General features: G+C 41.8%; 3 protein-coding genes across 29 annotated transcripts in view; 1 reads left to right on the top strand and 2 right to left on the bottom strand.

Moving 5' to 3' along the window:
- Positions 1-1,172, bottom strand: part of bcar3 (BCAR3 adaptor protein, NSP family member) — a 48,966-nt gene extending 47,794 nt beyond the window's left edge. Inside the window, exon 1 of the mRNA XM_078108039.1 lies at positions 1,070-1,172. The gene's annotated coding sequence lies outside the window, so the exon portion shown is untranslated. The remainder of the gene's footprint in view (positions 1-1,069) is intronic.
- A 64-nt stretch (positions 1,173-1,236) lies between these two features.
- On the bottom strand, positions 1,237-4,536 carry LOC120823507 (uncharacterized). 2 transcript variants are annotated; one of them, XM_078108042.1, is made up of 5 exons: positions 4,338-4,536; positions 3,977-4,041; positions 2,909-3,821; positions 2,586-2,675; positions 1,237-2,508 (listed from the first exon to the last, which is right to left on the bottom strand). In XM_078108042.1, exons 3-5 carry the CDS (start codon positions 3,819-3,821, stop codon positions 2,297-2,299), a joined length of 1,215 nt encoding a protein of 404 aa, XP_077964168.1. In that variant the 5' UTR covers positions 3,977-4,041; positions 4,338-4,536; the 3' UTR covers positions 1,237-2,296. The 2 variants fall into 2 exon arrangements, with proteins under 2 accessions (XP_077964168.1, XP_077964169.1); XM_078108043.1 differs by having other exon boundaries at positions 1,237-2,505; positions 4,338-4,534.
- A 729-nt stretch (positions 4,537-5,265) lies between these two features.
- On the top strand, positions 5,266-18,319 carry hps3 (HPS3 biogenesis of lysosomal organelles complex 2 subunit 1). 26 transcript variants are annotated; one of them, XM_078108048.1, is made up of 26 exons: positions 5,266-5,403; positions 5,743-5,837; positions 5,921-5,992; positions 6,261-6,354; positions 6,495-6,568; positions 6,731-6,943; positions 7,390-7,456; positions 7,556-7,722; positions 8,000-8,111; positions 8,300-8,456; positions 8,553-8,635; positions 8,910-9,084; positions 9,811-9,892; positions 9,992-10,149; positions 10,311-10,412; positions 12,385-12,493; positions 12,861-13,123; positions 13,563-13,740; positions 13,923-14,156; positions 14,276-14,473; positions 14,640-14,843; positions 15,025-15,129; positions 15,947-16,153; positions 16,294-16,381; positions 17,254-17,312; positions 17,415-17,831. In XM_078108048.1, the coding sequence occupies exons 2-25, from the start codon at positions 5,787-5,789 to the stop codon at positions 17,292-17,294; spliced, it is 3,234 nt and encodes a 1,077-aa protein (XP_077964174.1). In that variant the 5' UTR covers positions 5,266-5,403; positions 5,743-5,786; the 3' UTR covers positions 17,295-17,312; positions 17,415-17,831. The 26 variants fall into 26 exon arrangements, 24 of the variants coding, with proteins under 24 accessions (XP_077964174.1, XP_077964171.1, XP_040040549.2 ...); XR_013468584.1 differs by lacking the exon at positions 17,254-17,312 and having other exon boundaries at positions 15,920-16,153; XM_078108045.1 differs by lacking the exon at positions 17,254-17,312 and having other exon boundaries at positions 5,266-5,470; positions 17,415-18,319.
- The last annotated feature ends 1,047 nt before the right edge of the window (positions 18,320-19,366 follow it).

Here is a 19,366-nt window from a genome sequence, read left to right on the forward strand (position 1 = left end):
ATTCCTCACTTGGTATTTTTCACTACAAGACCTATTATTCGTCCCCTTAGCACTTTGCCTCTATCATATCATAGATGCATTTTTGAACAACACCTTTTATTTATAATTTCTCTAGATTTTTTTATGCTTTCTAATGATGTCACTCGCACATTCCGTGCCCATGCTGAAATGTGTCCTTTAGTAAGCAAGGGTCGATCACTAATTAGCATTACCAAGTTTTTTATTCTTTTTTTCCAAAGGCAGGCGATCTAACGGCACCGATCACTGGCAGAGTGCGCCCCCCCAGTGGACTGATGAGGAACAGCAGCTACTTTTATAGGAATGCAAGTTGTGTCTTTTTGTAATTCTCACAATTGCGAAGTGTTTCGGCGGGTCGCTCTGGACCCCCCGGCGGGCCGGATTCGCGGGCCTTGCGTTTGACACCCATGGACTAGATGATCTGGGGTAATATTTTGAATAATTATTAAACGTGTAGTAATATTATCAGTTACTTTATGACTTGATTCACTACTTAGTCAATCAATTTAGAAAGAAATACATCTACGGCATTCTGGTGTACACGCCACTGTGTCTGTTTTAATAGAGCATGTTAACAAACATGTATTCGTTCATTGTTTTGGGCTCTACTCGCGTGTTGCCTTCACAACTATTGCAATAAATAAATAAATATGATGAGGTGTAAGGCAGCAGCACTGGTCATTATTGGTACTGGAGGATTTAGGACACCAGCTTTCCCTCAGGCCAGACATAACAACCCACGTGGTGTTTAAATAACCTGATTCTGTCTCACAATGTGGAGCTTTTACCCGCATCATAGTAAATAATATATTTTGTTCTTTATTGGCAGCTAAACGAAAGTGTCAATTTAGAATACTTAACATGTTAAAGCAGGGCTGCAGTTCTCCACCTTGTGTAAGTGAGAACACGATTATTTGTTTAAATAAGGGATGTAACACAAAATCATCTTTTATTTACCCCCCAAAAAATGTGTGCATGTGCAGCCAATTGGTGCAAGTTCATCCTCTCCACAGGTGTGCTATAAGGTGTTGAGACACATTACTTCTTTTACCTGGAGCTATGGCTGCTACCGGGAACCAGATGAATAAATACTTTTTTTCCGACTTCCACTGGATGCACTGGATGAGGAGGGTCCACCCCGCTGCGCGCTGTTCTGAAAAAGGAACCTACAACTTTTCAATATCAGCCCTACTGGCAAAAACACAACAACACAGCATGTTGCTCCAAGTCTATTTATCAGCTTTATTGTAGTAAGCCTAACAAACATCATAACATCTGCAGACACATGCAACCGTGTCTCTCATCCATGACTGACTCCCTGGTTGTAATCTACTGACCTCATGTGGTATTTTTCAGAAACTCAAGTCAATTGGATGTAAACGTGTTCCATTCTGCTGATCAGATATGAAAAAGACTGATTTTTCACATTTTTAGTGGATAACAACACCTTCTGTAGCCGGTGTTGATGCTCCCCTCATTTTGAACTGGTCCCACATAATGGACTATAAAAATGTTACTACAATTACTACAATTACTACAATTCAGGTCAGAGAAAGACAAATTATTTTGCAGCAGGCTGAGCAGTCATGGTTCTAAAAGGCTTGCGTGTGTTGCAGAGCAATTCACCGCTAGAACAACAGGCGGAGTGACGTGTTTTTGTTGAAGACGACCTAGAGAGTCACATCTATTTATTTATTTGTTTGTTTATTTATCATAGACTTTATTGCCCCGTGCATCGCCACTGCTGCTTTTCATCGCAGACACATTTGTACCGTATTTTCCTCCACAACTTTGCGCACCTCTCGACCGGCAAACCGGCGTTTGCGGCGATCTCCCTCCGTGAATCAACCCGCTTCTACAACCCGCCAATGACGGCTTGTATAAGCGGTCATATTTACGCATTTGTTCCGACAAAAGCTCTGCAATCTGATCCGTTCTCTCGAAAACATTCTTCGTTTTAATAATGGCGGTGTCGGGCTATGAAAGCGGAAATATGAGACTCCGCAAAGGACGTAGTTAGCGGACCAATCGCAGCCTGGTGCGCTGCGGGAGGCCTAGAAAATGTCTCGACACACGCAAGGACGCAACGAGGTGTGAAAAGGCACGCAAGGGACACGCAAGGGGGTCTCAAAGGAGGTCGCTCTGAAAACGCAGAAGCATAAACTAGGTTTAACCCTCATTGTTTTTAGCGTCTGTGTTTCAAAATTTTAAATTCAAAAATTAAGTAGAACTGACATTTTATCTATCAATAGACATTGTAACTTAATTGTAACCAAAATCAAAGATCGAGGCACCAAAAACAAAAAAATTCATCATCTTCCAAGTCCATCTCTGAGCTCACACAAATTGTGTGAAACATTTTGTGGCAGTTGTCACATTGAACCCACAACACCAACCCTTCTGGATCCTTTGGAGGGTAAGGCTGTCTGCACCGTCCACATCGCAACAGCTTCTTTTCCAACCGTTCCTTCTTAGCAGCTTGGTAGGCTACTGGGAGAAAAAGAAAATGGGACAGGTGTGAGGAAACTGTTCAGTTTTTACAAGTGAAGACTGTTGGGCTCACATACCGGTGGAGGTTGTAGGTTCAGCAGTTGAGGAAAGGGAGGCAGGAGACGAGGGAGCTACAGCCATGAAGGAGGTCCGCCAAAGGTTGGAAGCTGTGCAAATGAAGGGGAAAAACCTGACTTGGCCAAAATGTTTACTGTTTTCATTCATTATTGCTGATGTTTGTACCACGTTTAAAGTGTTGTTCAAAGTGTGTTACAGATTTGATGAAGTATGTCTAATGATAAAAGTAAGGAAACGATAGCGAAAGGTCGGGAAAGGACCTCAGGACAAATATATGAAAAAGGAAATGCTTTCTCCATCAAAACACCTAATGGAACTTTACCGTCGTCAATTTTATTGGAAGACAAGCTCATGTTGGTTGAGGCGCGTTGGGATGCAGAAGTGGGATCACACGGGCCTGGAGGACCCGCGGCACCAGGACTTGTAGCATCTGAACGGACCTTGCGGGGCCGTGGTCTTTTGCCGCCGAGACAAGAGCCCCCGGGAAAGGTGGAGGAGGAGACCGCCAAGTCCGTGTCTTCCGCTCCCCGTCGCGTCGCACTTCTGGCCTCCGCTCTTGCTGCGCTGTCCTCCACCTTCTGCAGGACATCTGACATCTCCCTCGCTGTCAGCACCTGGAAGCTTCTCCTGTCACTTTGGGCGTCGCAGGTTTCGTTGGTTTTGGACAAGACGCGGGCCAGTTCCGCTGTCACGAGGCCCGACGCTACCAGGGGATGGGCCAGGTAGGGATCGGAGGAGGGAGGCAGACTCTCGGGCGGTTGGAACTTGACCGAACCCCTTTTTGAGTGTGATTTCGTATGAGATTCCAAAAGGTAGGAGCGCATATTCTGGGAGGTAATGCGATGCCGGTGCCGCTCCATAAAGTTAATCCACCAGGTTTGGCCTAGAACGGTCCTGGGTTGGTGCGGATTACGATAATTATAAATTGCCAGAGCGTTGGTTATGACCTGATGCTTTCTCTGAGGACATCCCTGACTGGCAGAGTACAAACAATACTCCAACAGTGAACTCTCGTCCTCAGAGGTGAGAAGCGGTTTTTGGCCGTGCACGCAGTCGACGGCTACGCGTCCAGAGAGTCGGTCCGCCAGGCTGGACTTTGGGACGCCAAACTTCCTGGCGGCCTTTCTTGCGGTTTGCCTGCCTTCCTTCACCTCCTGGACGGCACGAACCATGGCGTCCAGCGTCCATTTGACCTTTTTAGACCCTTTCTTCCTCAACTCCCGGATATTGGGCATCTGCGTGTTACAAGAAAAAAAAAAAAAGGTAAAATTCATGCCATGCAAACATTCTGATGACTGATCATTTAATACACGAACCACTTTCTTTTCAAGTCAAGCTGCTCCAATGCAGACAGATATACACGTGAAGACATATTTACAAGAACACGTACCTTTCTTTACATTTGTCTTCTTCTTTTTTTGGTTCAGCCAATCTTCTTAATCATCGAACACGCAGCTAAAGGACAAACACATTAAATCTGTTAATGATGATGTAGCATCTTGTTTTGTAAGACAAACATGTTAAACCAGAGTGCACAAAGATCATCGATGCTCACTATCGATGCAGATTAATTATGAGGAGGGTCCAAACGCAGCAGGAAACTAACTAAGAAGACCAACTTAGGCACTTGTAGCTAAAGTAATAGCCGGCTAGCTAACGCTAAATACCGTTACATTTAAGCTGACACTGCTATCGAAAGCGACTTCAGCCGAGAGAGTACAGACACAGGACAGAAAGAATCAAGAAAGTACCTTTTTATTCAAGAAAGCCTAAATAAAACGCATGCAGTCGTTACTCCTGGGGAAGTGAACGTCAGCTAGTATCGTCAAACAAACGCTCTCTTCTACCAAGGCGCATCTTATCATATTAGACGCGTACAACGTGGATTCATTGATTCTACGCGTTACACCCGTGTTCGTTGGTGTCTCGTGCAGACCGGATGTGTCCGATTTAGGATTTAGAACAGGGAGGATGGTGGCCGGAACAGGACAAAATCTTATTAAAACTATAACGTTAAATACTTTCTAGGCAATCTGAAAAGATTCATGACTCAAACATCACATATTTATTACATTGCATCTTCTTCGTGTATTATTGTATTATGTTTTATCTATTTAATTACTTTACACGTTCATATAACTTTCATTTTCATATTCCTGTTTCATTTGTTTTTTAATATTTGCAAAACAGTTTGTAGCCCATTTAGGAGGAGGAAAACGTCTTTATTGATTTTCTTTTGTAGAGGAAGTATGCATTATATTATTATAATATTACCAATTATATATTTGATATTATCTTTACTTTGATATTTTTATCAAATAGAACAATTAAACTTGCCAACAGTACTTAGACTTATAGTGGTCTCACAGCCATACATTGATGACAGAATACAGTCAAATAAAATACTATACAAACATGTAAAAAAGATTACTTGTACTTATAATGCCACTTATCTATAGCAAATTGTAAATTGGCTTATTTGAGGAAATCGCACTTTCTTGTTTATTCTTCTTCTGATTTTCTATTCCTATGGTTGAATGCACTTATTGTAAGTCGCTTTGGATAAAAGCGTCAGCTAAATGACATGTAATGTAATGTAATGATACTTCATAACAAAGGCCGCTTCCTCTTTCGGTTGTCAAAGCAACGTAAACGTCACACGCAAATCAAGCCGGAATGTAAGCCAATGAAATGCGAAAGGGGGCGGGCGCTTGTTGTTGTGCCTGAACGTTCACTTCCTGCTTGACAGCGTGAAATCAATAAAGTGCAGGAACCGTCGATACAAGAAAGAGAGCGAGCTAAATATCTGGCAGCAAAGTAGGTCCTGAACAAATAATCCGCTACTTTATTCACTTCACTTTCCAAAAGACTGTCTACTCTGCGTGTGAGTAAACCGAAGAGGAAATATGTTCATCTGAATTTAAACCGCACACCCTCAGCAGGCTCACAAGACCGCGGCATGTGACACCTATTAGAGATCTTTGGTTCTGCCGGACCGCCCGGGATTTAGTTTTGGTCGTTTTATTTAGTTGGAATATTTCACAATCCTACTTCTTTTTTCCCCACGTGTTTTTATTACTGTTATGTGAGCTGGCCGATAACCAACTGGCCATTTTCTCGTGATCTCTAGTTCTAATAAGCCTTCTTTGGTTGTAGGTGTCTTGCTGGATGGGAGCCTTGCTCCAAGACACAGACTAAACATGGTGCATGTCTACAACTGCCATCCGTTCTCCTCACAGCAGATAGTGCAGGTAGGTGGACGATGTCTTATGCTTGTTGATAAAAGTAAGAAGTTGTGTCTGTATCAGATGTTGAATCATCTTCTGTATCTCAGGTGGAGCAGGAGCCCGGACTCATCTGCTGCGGAGGTGGAGCCCTGTTCGTGGTGGCTACTGGAGGATGCAAGGTGTCCTTACAAAATATGCATATTTCTTTTATAACAAGGTCATGTTTTTATTTACTTGTGTGAAAATGAAAACTATTCTTCATTGGTAGAAGCAAGGATGCATTATTTAATGATTCAGTAATGATTTAAGAAGCTGGTATTTAACCATCTGCTCAGGATCAGCGTAACCTCATAAAGTAATGCGAATGGTTGTGCGAATCATTTTGAGTCACACAAGAGAAAGCATGTTTTCTGCAGGGGTACTGACCATGTTGTGCTTTGAATTAAGGTGGAGGCCTATAATTTGGAGAAGGAGGGCTGCCCTCTTATCTGTCGCTTCGCCACCATGGGCACGGTGAAGAGCATTCAGCACAGCCGGATGGGTAAAAAAAACACCACCTCTCCTCCTTAAGTCATCCTCCCTCTCCGCAGCAGGAGCTGTACAAGAATGTTGGAGTATATTCATCGCGAGAAAGAAGTCTTACACAGTTCCTTGCCTTTCCAATTCGCTTGTGACATCCAGGAGATTACCTGGTGACCATTGAGGGAAAGAACTGCGCCACCTATCTGAGAGCATACACCAACTGGCGCTACCAGGTGGGCACTTTATGTTGCAGTACTATGAAATGGATCAACACCGTCATGTTTTTCTTTTTCTATGATATGATGCGCTACCTTCATTCAAATAAGAGTCTGCATATCTAGCGCAATATACATCTCCATGTGCTTTTATCCACTTGTTTTTTGCTTTGTATTCAGGCGGAGGGGAAGGCCCGTGTCGGGGTGCGGTTGTTGGGCCACCTGCTGCGCGGGGCGTCTGTGCGGGGCGGAGCGCAGATGGAGATCATTGAGATCCCCCTGTCAGAGCGCCCTGTCGCCGTGGCGTGTTGCCCAGTAACAGGAGACCTTCTGGTCGGCTGCGAGAACACTCTGGTTCTGTTTACCTTGAGGAGACAGAACCAGCAGAGCCAGGTGAGAGTCCACCTGCTAGTCTGGGAGTTCATCTCGTCCATAGACCTTATTTAAATAGTTAATTCCAAGACTGAGATAAGGTGGCATTTTAACTTCCTTATTGTCATGTAACACAACACAGAGGAATCCTTCTAAAGTGGGAACCAATGTGATATAAAGAGAGTGGGCAGTTCACAGCATGGCCAACATATTCTCTTGATGGTTCTATTGGTTAGAGTATATGTTCAGACCTGCCACAGAAGGGAATTGAACATTTTACACAATATTAAAATTAAATTTAGTCTTCAAGCTTGCAAAAGGTATTACAAAATCAATCATATGTCCCATTTTATCATCCGGTTTATCTCTTATAACTACTTTATTTGAAATTCAATTGTTGCACATATCATATTGACACAGCAAACACTGCAATAGCTTAATGGATCTTTCTCTGGAAAACCCAACAGAATCAAAGTCAGCAGATGGTTCAGAGCACCTGGACAAACTCTCAGCAGAGTTCCAGTCAGAGTCAAGGTAACTCAACCGAAGAAGCACATATACCTCTTAATAATGTTACATACCATTCTCACAGATAATTGTAGTTCATCAATTTGTATTTCTGGTTTGTGACAGGAATACGACGCCTCTATGTGGTGATGACCTGCTGTCTCCTGTTAACGAGAATACCTAAAGGTTATCTGTCCTCTTTGTTTTCAGGTCAGATTATGGATTCAAACCCCAATTTCCTGGATTTTGAACGCTCTGTTATCCTGCATCTTTCACAAATGAAGCCTAAACAGGTACTTTTTTCCTATTCGTTATGTTTATTCTTCATTTGAATATATTATTATGCTTACAGTTTTACTAATAAATAATTGCTATACTAACTGTTTTTTTCTTCCTTTTTTAGTATGTACTTAAAAAAATATCAAGCTTATATCCACCTTTTGGTTCTCATTTATTTTGATGACGTTGTTTTAACATTGTGTTGAGGAGGTTTCTTGATGATATCGCAAACATAAGACGCATTTACTTTTGTTCAGGTATTTCAGAAACTCTCCCTCCTCTGACCCCTAGGTGGCGCTGTGTGGAGAGTATGTTGCAGTGCAGGGGGAACTGGAAGTGCTGGTTGTAAAACTGGAGACGTCCTCTGACCCTAAAACCCTGGAGGAATCGGACACAAAGAAAAGTGTGTGTTTTCTGCCCTCTTGTCATTAATCTCCGTCTCTTGGTTTAGCTGACTGTAAGAAAACACACTATGTCTGTTGCGCATCCAGAAAATCATAATCAAATATAGTTTAAATATAATAAAGGTCAAAATGTTTATTGGGAAAAATGTTTTGACTTTTGTGTGGCTTAACGTGTATTTATGTGCAGCAGATCATCTGGAAGATCATGTTGACTTTCAGATCCTTCCGATACACCAAGAGTTGCTTGGTGATCGAGCTAAAGACTGTGACATTGCTGTCAGCATAGAGAAGACCGGCCTGGAGGACAGTAAAGGACAATACACGCTGTCATATGTTCTCTTCAGGTGTGTGTGTGTTTTTCTAAAGAACATTTAGACCCTCAGATCTCTACAGAGCATATTCTTGTGAGTTTTACTCACCTTCTGCTTCATCTCTTGCAGGCGTTTTACTCCAGACTTCTTCCAGGGCTGCAGTGTGGAGGAGACGCAACTCCACTCCCTACAACTCTACCCGCTGTTCACCGGTCAGTCCTCCCATCCAGCAAGACGTACTGATATGGGTGTCGGGACATTAAAAAGCAAATGTTGTATTTGGGGTTACTTCTCAACTTCCATGTTTGTCAGAACAATTTTAATGGACTTTCCTTATTTTCTGAATAGCGCAACAAAAAACATCATGAAATCAGACAGGCTTTTTTCCACATAGTTTGTCAGTGAAACAACAAATAACTGTGTACATGTATTGCATAATATAATATATAACACTGTTTCTGTGTTTCTCTGTCTCACTCGCTCCAGGGAATCAGTCCATGTCCCTGCAAGAACCATCATGCGTATTCTGCTTCTTCTCTCTCCCCTCCGCCGGCTACCTGTACAGTCTGAAGGGTGGCGTTGAGCTTCTCTCGGCCTATCAGTATCCAGAGAAGGTCCTGAAGGCGGTGCTGACAGACTACCTGTTGCACGTCATTACAAAGTACGTCCAGCTGGTAAAAAAAACATCCATGTATTAAACTCGAGACTGTTGAACCTCATTCAAGACCATATTCTCACCTCAACTTTCTCTGGTTGGCATGTCAAACACTCTTATCTCAGATTACTGGCGTGAACACAATGAATGCTCCCAGTGTGCAAATGAGCAGATAGAAATAGTAGATGGTTGCAAATGAGCATAATTACAGTGCTCATTTTTATCCAGAACGTATTACTTATAAGGCCACATTTACACATAGCCGGATATTTACAGAAACAAATATTTCTGCCCCTCAGTTTTCAAAAAAGTTTCTGTTTATATGAACCCGCATAATACGGCCCCGAACGCCATCATAACTATGCCAAACCTGTGGTCGGCAGTGTAACGAGAAGGGTAAAGACATGCAAACCAATCAGAATTCTCAAAGCCAACAACAAGTCGCATACTGTGACGTTTGAAAACCTAAAACTCCGTTGGACCTATTTCACACGCAAACACAAAAACAGAGTATTCAGAAATCTCCACTTTGGCCAGAGTTTTTAGAAATGATCGTTTTCCGTGATAAAACCTCCGTTTTTGTGTAAATGAAAGGCCAAAACGCATGAAAATATACGCGTTTTCCCATCGCGTAAACAGGCTCTCAGTCTCAGTGCTGTATTTAATTACTTTGACGGGATAATGCTTTTGTTTTGCATACCACTAAGTTTGAGTCCTGTGTGGGGTTGGTAGGAGTGCTTTGCAGTGTTTCACAGTGCGCTGTGCAGCAGTAGCAGCCAGGATTGAAGACCCGTACATCGACAGCACCATGAAGGTATGAGCCTCCCCCTTTGAAACCTCGGTGAGTGGCCTCTCACTTGGTTCACTCACTGATTCAGTCTCCTCACACTCCTCTCTGTGTGCGTTGTGCAAGGCCTGTCCACCCTGCAGCATGGAGGTGTGTGCCCTCAGGATACAGCTGTTTATTGGTCTGCGTTCAGTGTGCGTCTACGGCCACCATGTTGTCCTGCTATCCGCCGCCGACGCAGAGACGACAGAGGAACCTGAACGCACCACACAACGCAGAGGCCTGTGAGTCTCTCACACAGACGGACAATGCAGTTAACAGACACCACCGCACTTGGCGGTTGTGTGCAGATCACATGATTACACAGAGTGTGTGTGTGTGTGTGTGTGTGTGTGCGGGTGCATGCGGGTATACATTCATTCACGTGTGTATGTTGTTATTTTAGTGAGTTGAAAGAGCACACCTTGCTGACTGGTATTTTGCTGGCGGTGGGAATCGATCCCGCAACCACGCCAGCTCTGGAGAGCCTTCTTTCACGCCCCTTCCTGTAAGACAAACCCCAAACCCCCCCACCGCCTCAGTTGTCACTTCTAGGCCAAGCTGCAATGCCAGCAATCCCTTGGAATCCTCACCCATATCTTCCCTTATTTAAAGGGAAAACCTGTGTGGATTCTGTTCGGTTTTTCCTTTTAAAGTCACAGAATGAAAAGAAAAGGATATTTTTTTTTCCTTTCAATAAAGCAATTTTTTTGCATTTTAGCTGTCAGCTGTATTCCTAGCTGTGCGAGGAAATGGAAATGAGCCTAAACTGGAACTTCAGTGCAGCAGGTTTTTCCTACTTAAAAATTGTATTTTATATTCCCTCATGTGACACCATAAGGGTTACTTTTTTCAACAAATATTATTATATTATATTAATATAAGTCTCTCAAATACGAAAGTCCCACTTTTTAATTTTTCCGACCTATATCCTCTAGTTCAGAGGTTTATCATAGCTTAACGTTGATGCCCCCAGTGACGACCATTAGCGACTGGGAACGAGGGACTGCAGTTGGACTGAGCGACCACGTGTACGGCTGCAGTATCTCGTTTCCGAGCCATTTTTTAAAATCGGAATGTGTCCGATACTAAAATCCTTTACTATGAAAAAAACAACATCTTCGGTATGCAAATGTTTGTTCAATCATTATTAATCAAGTATCTCCATTTGGCTACAAACTAAAACCCTCAAACAGACGATGATTTTAGCCCATGTTTAATTGATCAAAATTTGTGCAGTTTGGTCCAAAAGTGACGACACTTCCTGTTTTAGTTCCTAAACCAGTCCCATCATAACCTCCCTAACGATCCGCGGTGTGTGTGACGTTTTGCTCACAAACTAATTTTTTACTGAAGTAAGATCTTTGGATTTTACTTGGCTAACCTAACCACTCGTACGCACACGTGTTCTTGTATTTATAGGAAACGGTATGTAATTCCAATTTTAATAAAGTAATACACCATTACTTCTGGCATCATCTTAAGGATTTAGATAATGCCGCCTTCTCCAAAAGTACAAAGCTATTTATAGAAGTGTTTCAGGGCTGGCCGTTGCCGTCATTGTGACCCTCTGCACGAGCGATTCTGGACACACACACACCAGCCTTTCACAGGCAATGTCGGAACACCCAAAAGTCCATATGTGGTCTCAGTCTGCCCCTCGGATGCTCTTGTTTTTAATGTAAACTTGCAAAGGTTATTCATAAAGTGTGGGGCTTGTTCTGTGGGAAGTTCAAGAGTGGTGAATCCAACCATCATCTTTGTTCCCGCGCTGTTTCGGTGAAAGTTATAAAAGGTGTATGATTGGTAGATCTAAGGGTTTGAGGTCACACGTCGTGACTGATAACCAGCACGTCACGCACACACAGACTGACCTGTCATCGGCACACACGACCGTTCTACCATGCCAACCTGTGCACTAACATTTGTCACTGTTTGTTTGTTATCTGGTGATATGTCTTTGTATTAGGGTAACATGCATGTATTTAAACATTTTATTTTTAAAATGAATTTACCTAAAAACTCCCATATTCTGGATTAGTTAAATATCTTTGACCAACATTGGTTTTCTATGATACGGATGTATTAAATATTGTGTTACCTGACGACGACAACAGCTAATTCAAGGTGAATCAATATTTGTTTTGGCTCCTGTAAACTCTGATATATGACCCACTTAGAAACATGTCTACAAAAGGAACAAAGCATGGAGGTAAACAAACTGTAGATAACTACTGACATTTGTTGGAGTTATATAACTTAAAATAAACTTTATTAGGAAATATTTTCGCCAAACGTCAGTTTCTAAGTTCCCTGCCAGCAGATATTTACGTTTTTCCTCATTGTCCTTTCTTGTTTTCACAATTCATTGGAAATTCACTATGAACAGTTCACACATTTTAAGATGTGCTGATGAGAAACAAAACGGAGTAAGCTCATCTCGCTTGTTCGCTTATTTTTTCTTTGACCTCTGACCCCAGGAGCAGGAAGTGGACAATCTCTTCCCCAAAAGAAACCAGCACTGCAGGACACGGATGGAATCTATACGTGGTCGACACCGTCTCCCCCCTCACTCTTTACCAGGAGATGGTAACACAAACACACAACCTGCTTCAAGAATGAATCACTTTATTGTTGTATTCGCATATTTTTTAAAGAGATTTATTCATGACGTAATATACAAAATTAAAAAAAAAGATTGACAGGGTAATATTATTTCAACTTTTATTCTTCTATTTCAAATATTTTCCTGCTGTATTTGTTCTCATTTTGTTTATCAGAATAGGCTTTTTTTGCCTTTCTTACTGTTTTTGTATTTTGTAAAGGCATGGTTTTAGGGTTGAAAAAGGGAAATGAAAAATACAAAGGGTTTACTCTGAAGATGTGAAGGTTATTGAATATGTACATGCTGCATGTTTATGACTCTTCTCTACTCGCCCATATGTCTGTTTTTCAGGTTGAATACAGCCAGCGGTACGCAGAGACCAACCCGCAGGCTCAGAGTCTCCGGCACCTCTTGAGTGAAGCTCACCTCCTCCTGCGCACCTCCTTACTCCAAACATCAGAGCAGCAGAGAATCATCGAGGAGGACTCCTCTCCGTCTCTGCAGGCCGATACAGAAGGACCATCTGTGAAACAGGCCGCTGTGCGCACAGACAGCACGGAACTGGAGGAGGCATTCAAGCAGAACTGTGCACAGCTGGGAGACTGTTTCAGCAGGTAATACACACACACATGCACACACATGCACACACACACACATGCACACAATTTGCAAGAAGACAAACATCCCTTCAAACAGCTTTTATATGTATTTAATGTAACAATAATTGCATTGGCTGTCATTAAGGTATGTGCACTTATGTACTTTAAATATGGTCGCTTCTGTTTGAGTTGGCACATGACAAATATGTTTTGGCAATTAAGGATTTTCTATTTGTGATTCAATATGATTAATTAATATTTTTTTAATTTGTTTTTATTATTATTATTATTATTATTATTTTTTTATCTATAAAACATCAGAATTTTCCAAGAACCCCAATGTGACGTCTTCAGATACCTTGAATTTTTGGCCTTTCTTTTCTAAATGAATTATTGATGATCACAAGTGTTGCGCTTTGTAGATATTTTAGCAATAATTCCGTGCTTTTGTAAGGGGGAGTCAGAGGGAGTGCCACCTGGCTCTGCCGTACTACAGGATGTCGGGTTTGTCGGTCACAGAGCTCATGGCCAGGAACCGGCCACTTGCCGGCAGGCCTCAGTCCTACGGCCCCGGCTTCCTCTTCTACCTGAAACATTACCTGTTTGAAGAAACAGAGCAGGTTCTCAGCCAGGTGAGCACAACGCCCTCACATGGTGCTTGTATCATGTAAGGCGGATAGAGATGTGTGTTAAAGGTATCATTATGTTGAAAACTGTCAGTTTCCAATAAACATTTTAACATCAGTTGTCCAGAATTAGATGAATTTACATGGAAACTAAAGAAGATAATAATTATAGAATTAATTTTCTGCAGGAGGCTGCTGATGAGGTCATTGACATTTTCAGCCAATCAGAGCCCTCGCAGCTTGTCAGTGTTTGTGCCAGCCCGTCTCTGATAAACACCAGTCCAGCCAAGACGCTGCAAATCCTACAACATCTGGAAAACACAGCTGGCGTGTCTGTTCCTTTGACAACCACCATGGCAACCATGATGTTACGCTTGGAAGACCTGCCAGAGTACACGCGTCTGATGGAAAGGCACGCTGAGGTTAGAGGATGGTACGGGGTGTTGTGTGTGTGTGTGTGTGTGTGTGGAGCAAATGATAGTTATATGATAGTTATCCAACAATTAAGATTTGTCCCACAGCCCTCTCTGGTTTTGTTCAGATGGTGCTGGTGTACGGGTTCATCGAGGAACCTAGGCTGTTGCTGCACGGCGGGGATGGAGGTCAGCACGCACACGTCCGTCCCACAGCTTTGACCCGCCAATTGGCAAAGTCCCAACCAGGACTGCTGGTGGCTGCCGTGGTGGCTTTACATGAAAACAACAAAGTCCAGCTGCAACACGCTGATCACATATTCAAGGTGTGTTTGTGTGTTTTTAGCGCCTGGTAATTCAAGGTTAAGGGGCCAGAAGGAAACAGTCAAGGGATTTGTTATGTTGTTTTCAAGCTGACAACAATTTGTCCATCTTGATCCGTCTTGTATGGAAGATCTAGAAAATAATGGCAGTAAATATGTGTGCGTGCAGGAGCTGGACTGTGAGAACTGCTTACAGGTGGATTTCTGGGAGGCAATGCTCATGGCGTCCTCACAGGAAACCATCATCCAGGAACTTCTTTTCCGAGTGGCGTCCGTCTACATCGACCGACTGACAAACACACCCTCGGAAACGCACACCAACGGGCCACACGCGCCTTCAAAGCGCAGGCCACTGAAGAGCGCCGACGATCTGGTACAGTAGCTGAAGATGACTGCTGTTGCCCTTCGTTTCCAATATCACAGCTTGTGTTCGGTTTGACTCTGCGCCCCGTGGCCTTAACTGACAGCCGTCGTAGTGTATAACCAGCGGGATGTTCAGGAATGTGTTTTGTGGACTTCATTCACTGAGGGTCCTGCCTGATTGTGTATCTCAGATAAACTCATGCTCCCATTACGGTGCTCTGTACCCGTGGCTCATCGTTCTCAATCCAGCGCACACAACCAGCTCACAACACCAGGAGGCGCTGTACAAACTCCAGGTAATTAGTCTGTGAACACAACAATATTCATTCTATATGTCATACATGTCATTGTTTCAGTGAGAATGTAGTCATATTATGAATATAGGAGATCATTGACCAGATATTAGTTTGAATGCTGGTCCAAGAATAGAGCCATGTTTAGTTGGAGGAAACAATACAGCTATTTACATGATCTGTATGAGAGCTGCGTAACTTTTGGGTTTTCACTGTAATATAGGAAGGAAATACATTTACGGAAATGACAATGACAGCAACAGTGCAATGCAATGACTCAAGACCTTTTCTCACCCAAATTAATCTTTCAAGTTCCGCTATAAAAGGGCAATTGTTGTTTTGGTCACATGTTGAAATTACAGCCTGATGGTCAAGGCTAATCTTGTAATAGTAGTTCCCTTACTATGAAGGACACAGAGGTCATGTCCTCAGTACTTTTTAAATGTGGATATTTATTAAATGTTGTCTTTAAAGTTGAATGTCTTTGAATCCTACTAAACATGAATACATAAATTGAAAAAACTTTCCACAACAAAAACACGTAACTCTCTGGAAAATATTCTTTCAAAACATCGGACAAACTCGGGGATACACTCTTTTAAAAAAAAAATAAAATATAATAATATACATGAGAATATAGAAATGAATAGAAAATCTGAGCTTGTGTGACGATGTAGACTTAGCGACTCTGTATATCTAAAACCTCTAGATTTTATATCTATTAATTGTTTGTTTGGTAACACTTGCCACTTTAAGCCGCTGTTCCTCCTCTCTCCATCTCACATTTGTCCAGTGATTTTATTCCTATGTCCATCTGCAGTCTCTCCTCTGTGGCCCGTCGCTGTCAGTGGGCTCCGTCATGCCTCTGATGGAGCGTCTTTCAGACGAAACCTTATGGGGCTTCAGCCTGCACCTCCTCTGCGCCACCAGAAGGGGGCAGTACGACAGCAGCATCGAGAAGCTGCTGGACCGATGTCCTCAGGCCATCATAGCCTACGCTAACCACCACTTACAAGATAGTCACATGGTTCGTACTGCGCAGTAGGCCTGTAACTGTAAATGTCTTACATTTTTACTCCAGTTTTATGTCTGAATGTTTAGTTCTGCATTCTACACGCAGTGATTTATCCAAGGTATTACCCTGTCTGTCTTGTCTAATATCTGCAGGTGCTTTGGTGGCAGAAGCTGCTCCCAGAGCTTTGTAACAGGACGAGAGTTGCCGCTGACAACAGCATCCTGTTGGCTGCTCTCAAAGGTAGAAGCTTCCCTCAGAATACCTGTATGTCAGTCTGTCAAAAGTGCCCCAGTGTTAAGGCGTCTTGACATTCTACTCAAAGTACTTGTTTGCTCTTTTCACTGATGACAGAAATATTGTTTAGGTTAGGCGGCTAAAATGGCATCCGAACAACATCAGGAATGTTAACCTATAAATCCAATACGCAAAATGAAAATGACTTTTTAGTTTGCCACTTCCCTAACATTGGTTTGTGTCTTCTTGTGGACCGTACTCTTATACGTTATTTATTATCCAACAGTTAATAGCCCTCAAACATCTGCTGTGATTATTGAAACCAGGACCTAGCTAAGTGTATAGTACGCTGCAGTGTCCACCACCGGATTTACTTCCTAAACCGTTAAAAAAAACAATAAAACCATATTATGTTGTGTCCTCAAACTTGTATAACCTTTGAAATGTTCTACAGTGTGTTATATTTCATGGAGAAAACTGTTTGCTTCCTCAATCAGCAAGTCTTTGGATCAATGTCAACAAAACCACTAGTCCATGAAAATATTTGGGGTTTTTTGCTCACAGGAAATGCAACTAAATATCATGGGTCAATTTACTTCCTGCTGTCAAGTACCACAGTGTTAAGGCCTCTTGACATTGTTTACTCAAAGGACTTTGTTTACCCGAATCATTTTTGACTTGACATTGAACACTGCCAAGTTTTCTCTTTCCACCGATGACAGAAATATTGTTCAGGTTAGTCATCAATCTGAAAAGGGCATCCTAATCACGGTGGTTTCCAGCAGGGCAACTATGGTCACAGGGTGTAACACATGAACAAAAGGATGGGGATGAGTGAAGGATTAACTTTTGTCTCCACTCACTTTTATTACTGGCAGAGACCAGTTTAAACCGCAACGCAGTTTGTTCAACCGAGTGAATCGAGTTACGTAGCCCTGTAAGTAATGTAGGCACCAATAGAAAGACAACTTCTCAATATGTTCAGGAAGATAAAATCACCTCTGATGAGGATTTTATGTTGCCTTTTTTCATTCAACAGAGACGCTGGTAGTGGTTGCCATGGAGACAAGCCCCACGGAGTTCCTGGAACTGATGCCTGAAGACGGAACCGCTTCGTATTTCCTGCCTTACCTGCTTACGTGTAGCCAGAGACATCTGCTTGCATGAAACACACACACACACACACACACATACCAACTACAAGAAGGAAACGAGTGGACACGGACCGATGTGCCACCCTTCAGCCAGTAATTTGGCTTTAATTGTTATTATTATTATTTAGTTAGATTTAGTTATTCAATATAACAATACTGAAAACATGCTGGCTCTTTTATTTCTGTGCTGTCAGCACTCGGTTTGTCCTCAGACAATCGTGTACAGGTTTTTTTGTGTTAATGTTTACACAAATACTTGACTAATATTTGAATGTTAGGCAAATAAATGGAACATCTAATCAGTCACTGTGGTGATGTATCCTCTTTGTTTTTAGCTGACAATGCAGATAAAGAAGATCATAGACTATTTAGGATACACAACAACAGAATCCGGTCTATAGAGCGAGTCCTTCCGAGCAGATATGGACAATAAGAAGTGGTTTCAGGTTTCTCTGGAGAGCGGCATGTTGTCCAATATGGAAAAAAAGAGTAGGAAAACAACTTTGTGGTTTGCCACTGTTTTTGCCACATTCCTAACATTGGGTTGTGTCTTTTTGTGGACCTTACTGTATGTGTTAAATGTCAAGCTATTATAAAAATGGTATATTTTTATGTTATTTATTATTTAACAGTTTGTAATCCTGAAACAAGTGCTGTGGTTATTGAAACCAGGACCTTGATAAGTGTATAGTTGAAAGCTGCAGCGTCCACCACTAGATTTTCTTCCTAAACCTTTTTTGATCCAGTGTTAAAAACAAACAATAAAACTAAATGTTGTGTCCTCAAACTCATATAACCTTAGGAGTGGAATATGAAAACCTTTGATGTTATGGCTCATAACCACCCTGTTATGGCTCATAACCACCCTTTTTCTGTGGAATCTTTAATCCCACTGTTCTGTGGAAACATAATGTAATCATAATGTGAAATCTCAGGAATGCAGAAAACTGTTTGCTTACCCAACAAGAAAGTCTTTGGACTTTATCCAAATATGATTCCAATGTCTAAAAAACTACAAGCCCATGAAAATAATTGGGTTTTTTTTTTTACTCACAACTTTCTTTGACTTTCTTTATTTTTTGTTTCAATACCATGGGTCACTGCGTTTTAAGTCTCATGGTGTAACTTGACCTGTTACGTTTGTTGTGAGTCTTTGAATGGATTCCTTGCGTTGCCGACTCAGTTGACTGACATTGATTACAGATTTTGACACCACAGGAATGAGGTGTGTTAAGCAAGATTTTAAAAGTGAGCCAGTAGGACACTGCTTCTGCTGCAGTAATTAACAAAGACAAGAGACATTTTGAGAAAAGTGTTCACATAATATGGGTTTTAATTTTACTCCTTTTGTTCCTGTAGCTTACATGCAGTTATGAGATATTCATGAATCAAAAGTAGCTAAATTATTAGGTTATTGAAGCAGGCAAATAAAAAAACAAACACATTCTGTTGTGTCTTCAAACTCTTAAAACCTTTTCTAAAGTGTGATATATTTTCTGTGGAAAACTGTTCCTCAATCAGCAACTTCCTCAATCAGCAAGTCTTTGGACTTTATCCAAATGTGATCCCAATGTCAACAAAACCACTAGCCCATGAAAATATTTGGGTTGGTTTTCTTCTTCACAACTTCCTTTTTCCTTTTTTTTAAAGTTTTATTTTTTTGGGCTAAATCATCGGGTTAATGAAGCAGGACACAACAAATGTGTAAAGGGTTGATTAATGACTGTAGTTGTGTATTTGTCTTTTCAATCTTGTTAATCATCTTTCTGAAGTTTATCTGACCTTTCATGTGCCGGAACTCATTTTAGCACATTGACTCGTTATGGAGAACTTGGAA

This window comes from Gasterosteus aculeatus, chromosome 8, assembly GCF_964276395.1.
Source record: "Gasterosteus aculeatus chromosome 8, fGasAcu3.hap1.1, whole genome shotgun sequence".
Lineage (NCBI taxonomy): Eukaryota > Metazoa > Chordata > Actinopteri > Perciformes > Gasterosteidae > Gasterosteus > Gasterosteus aculeatus.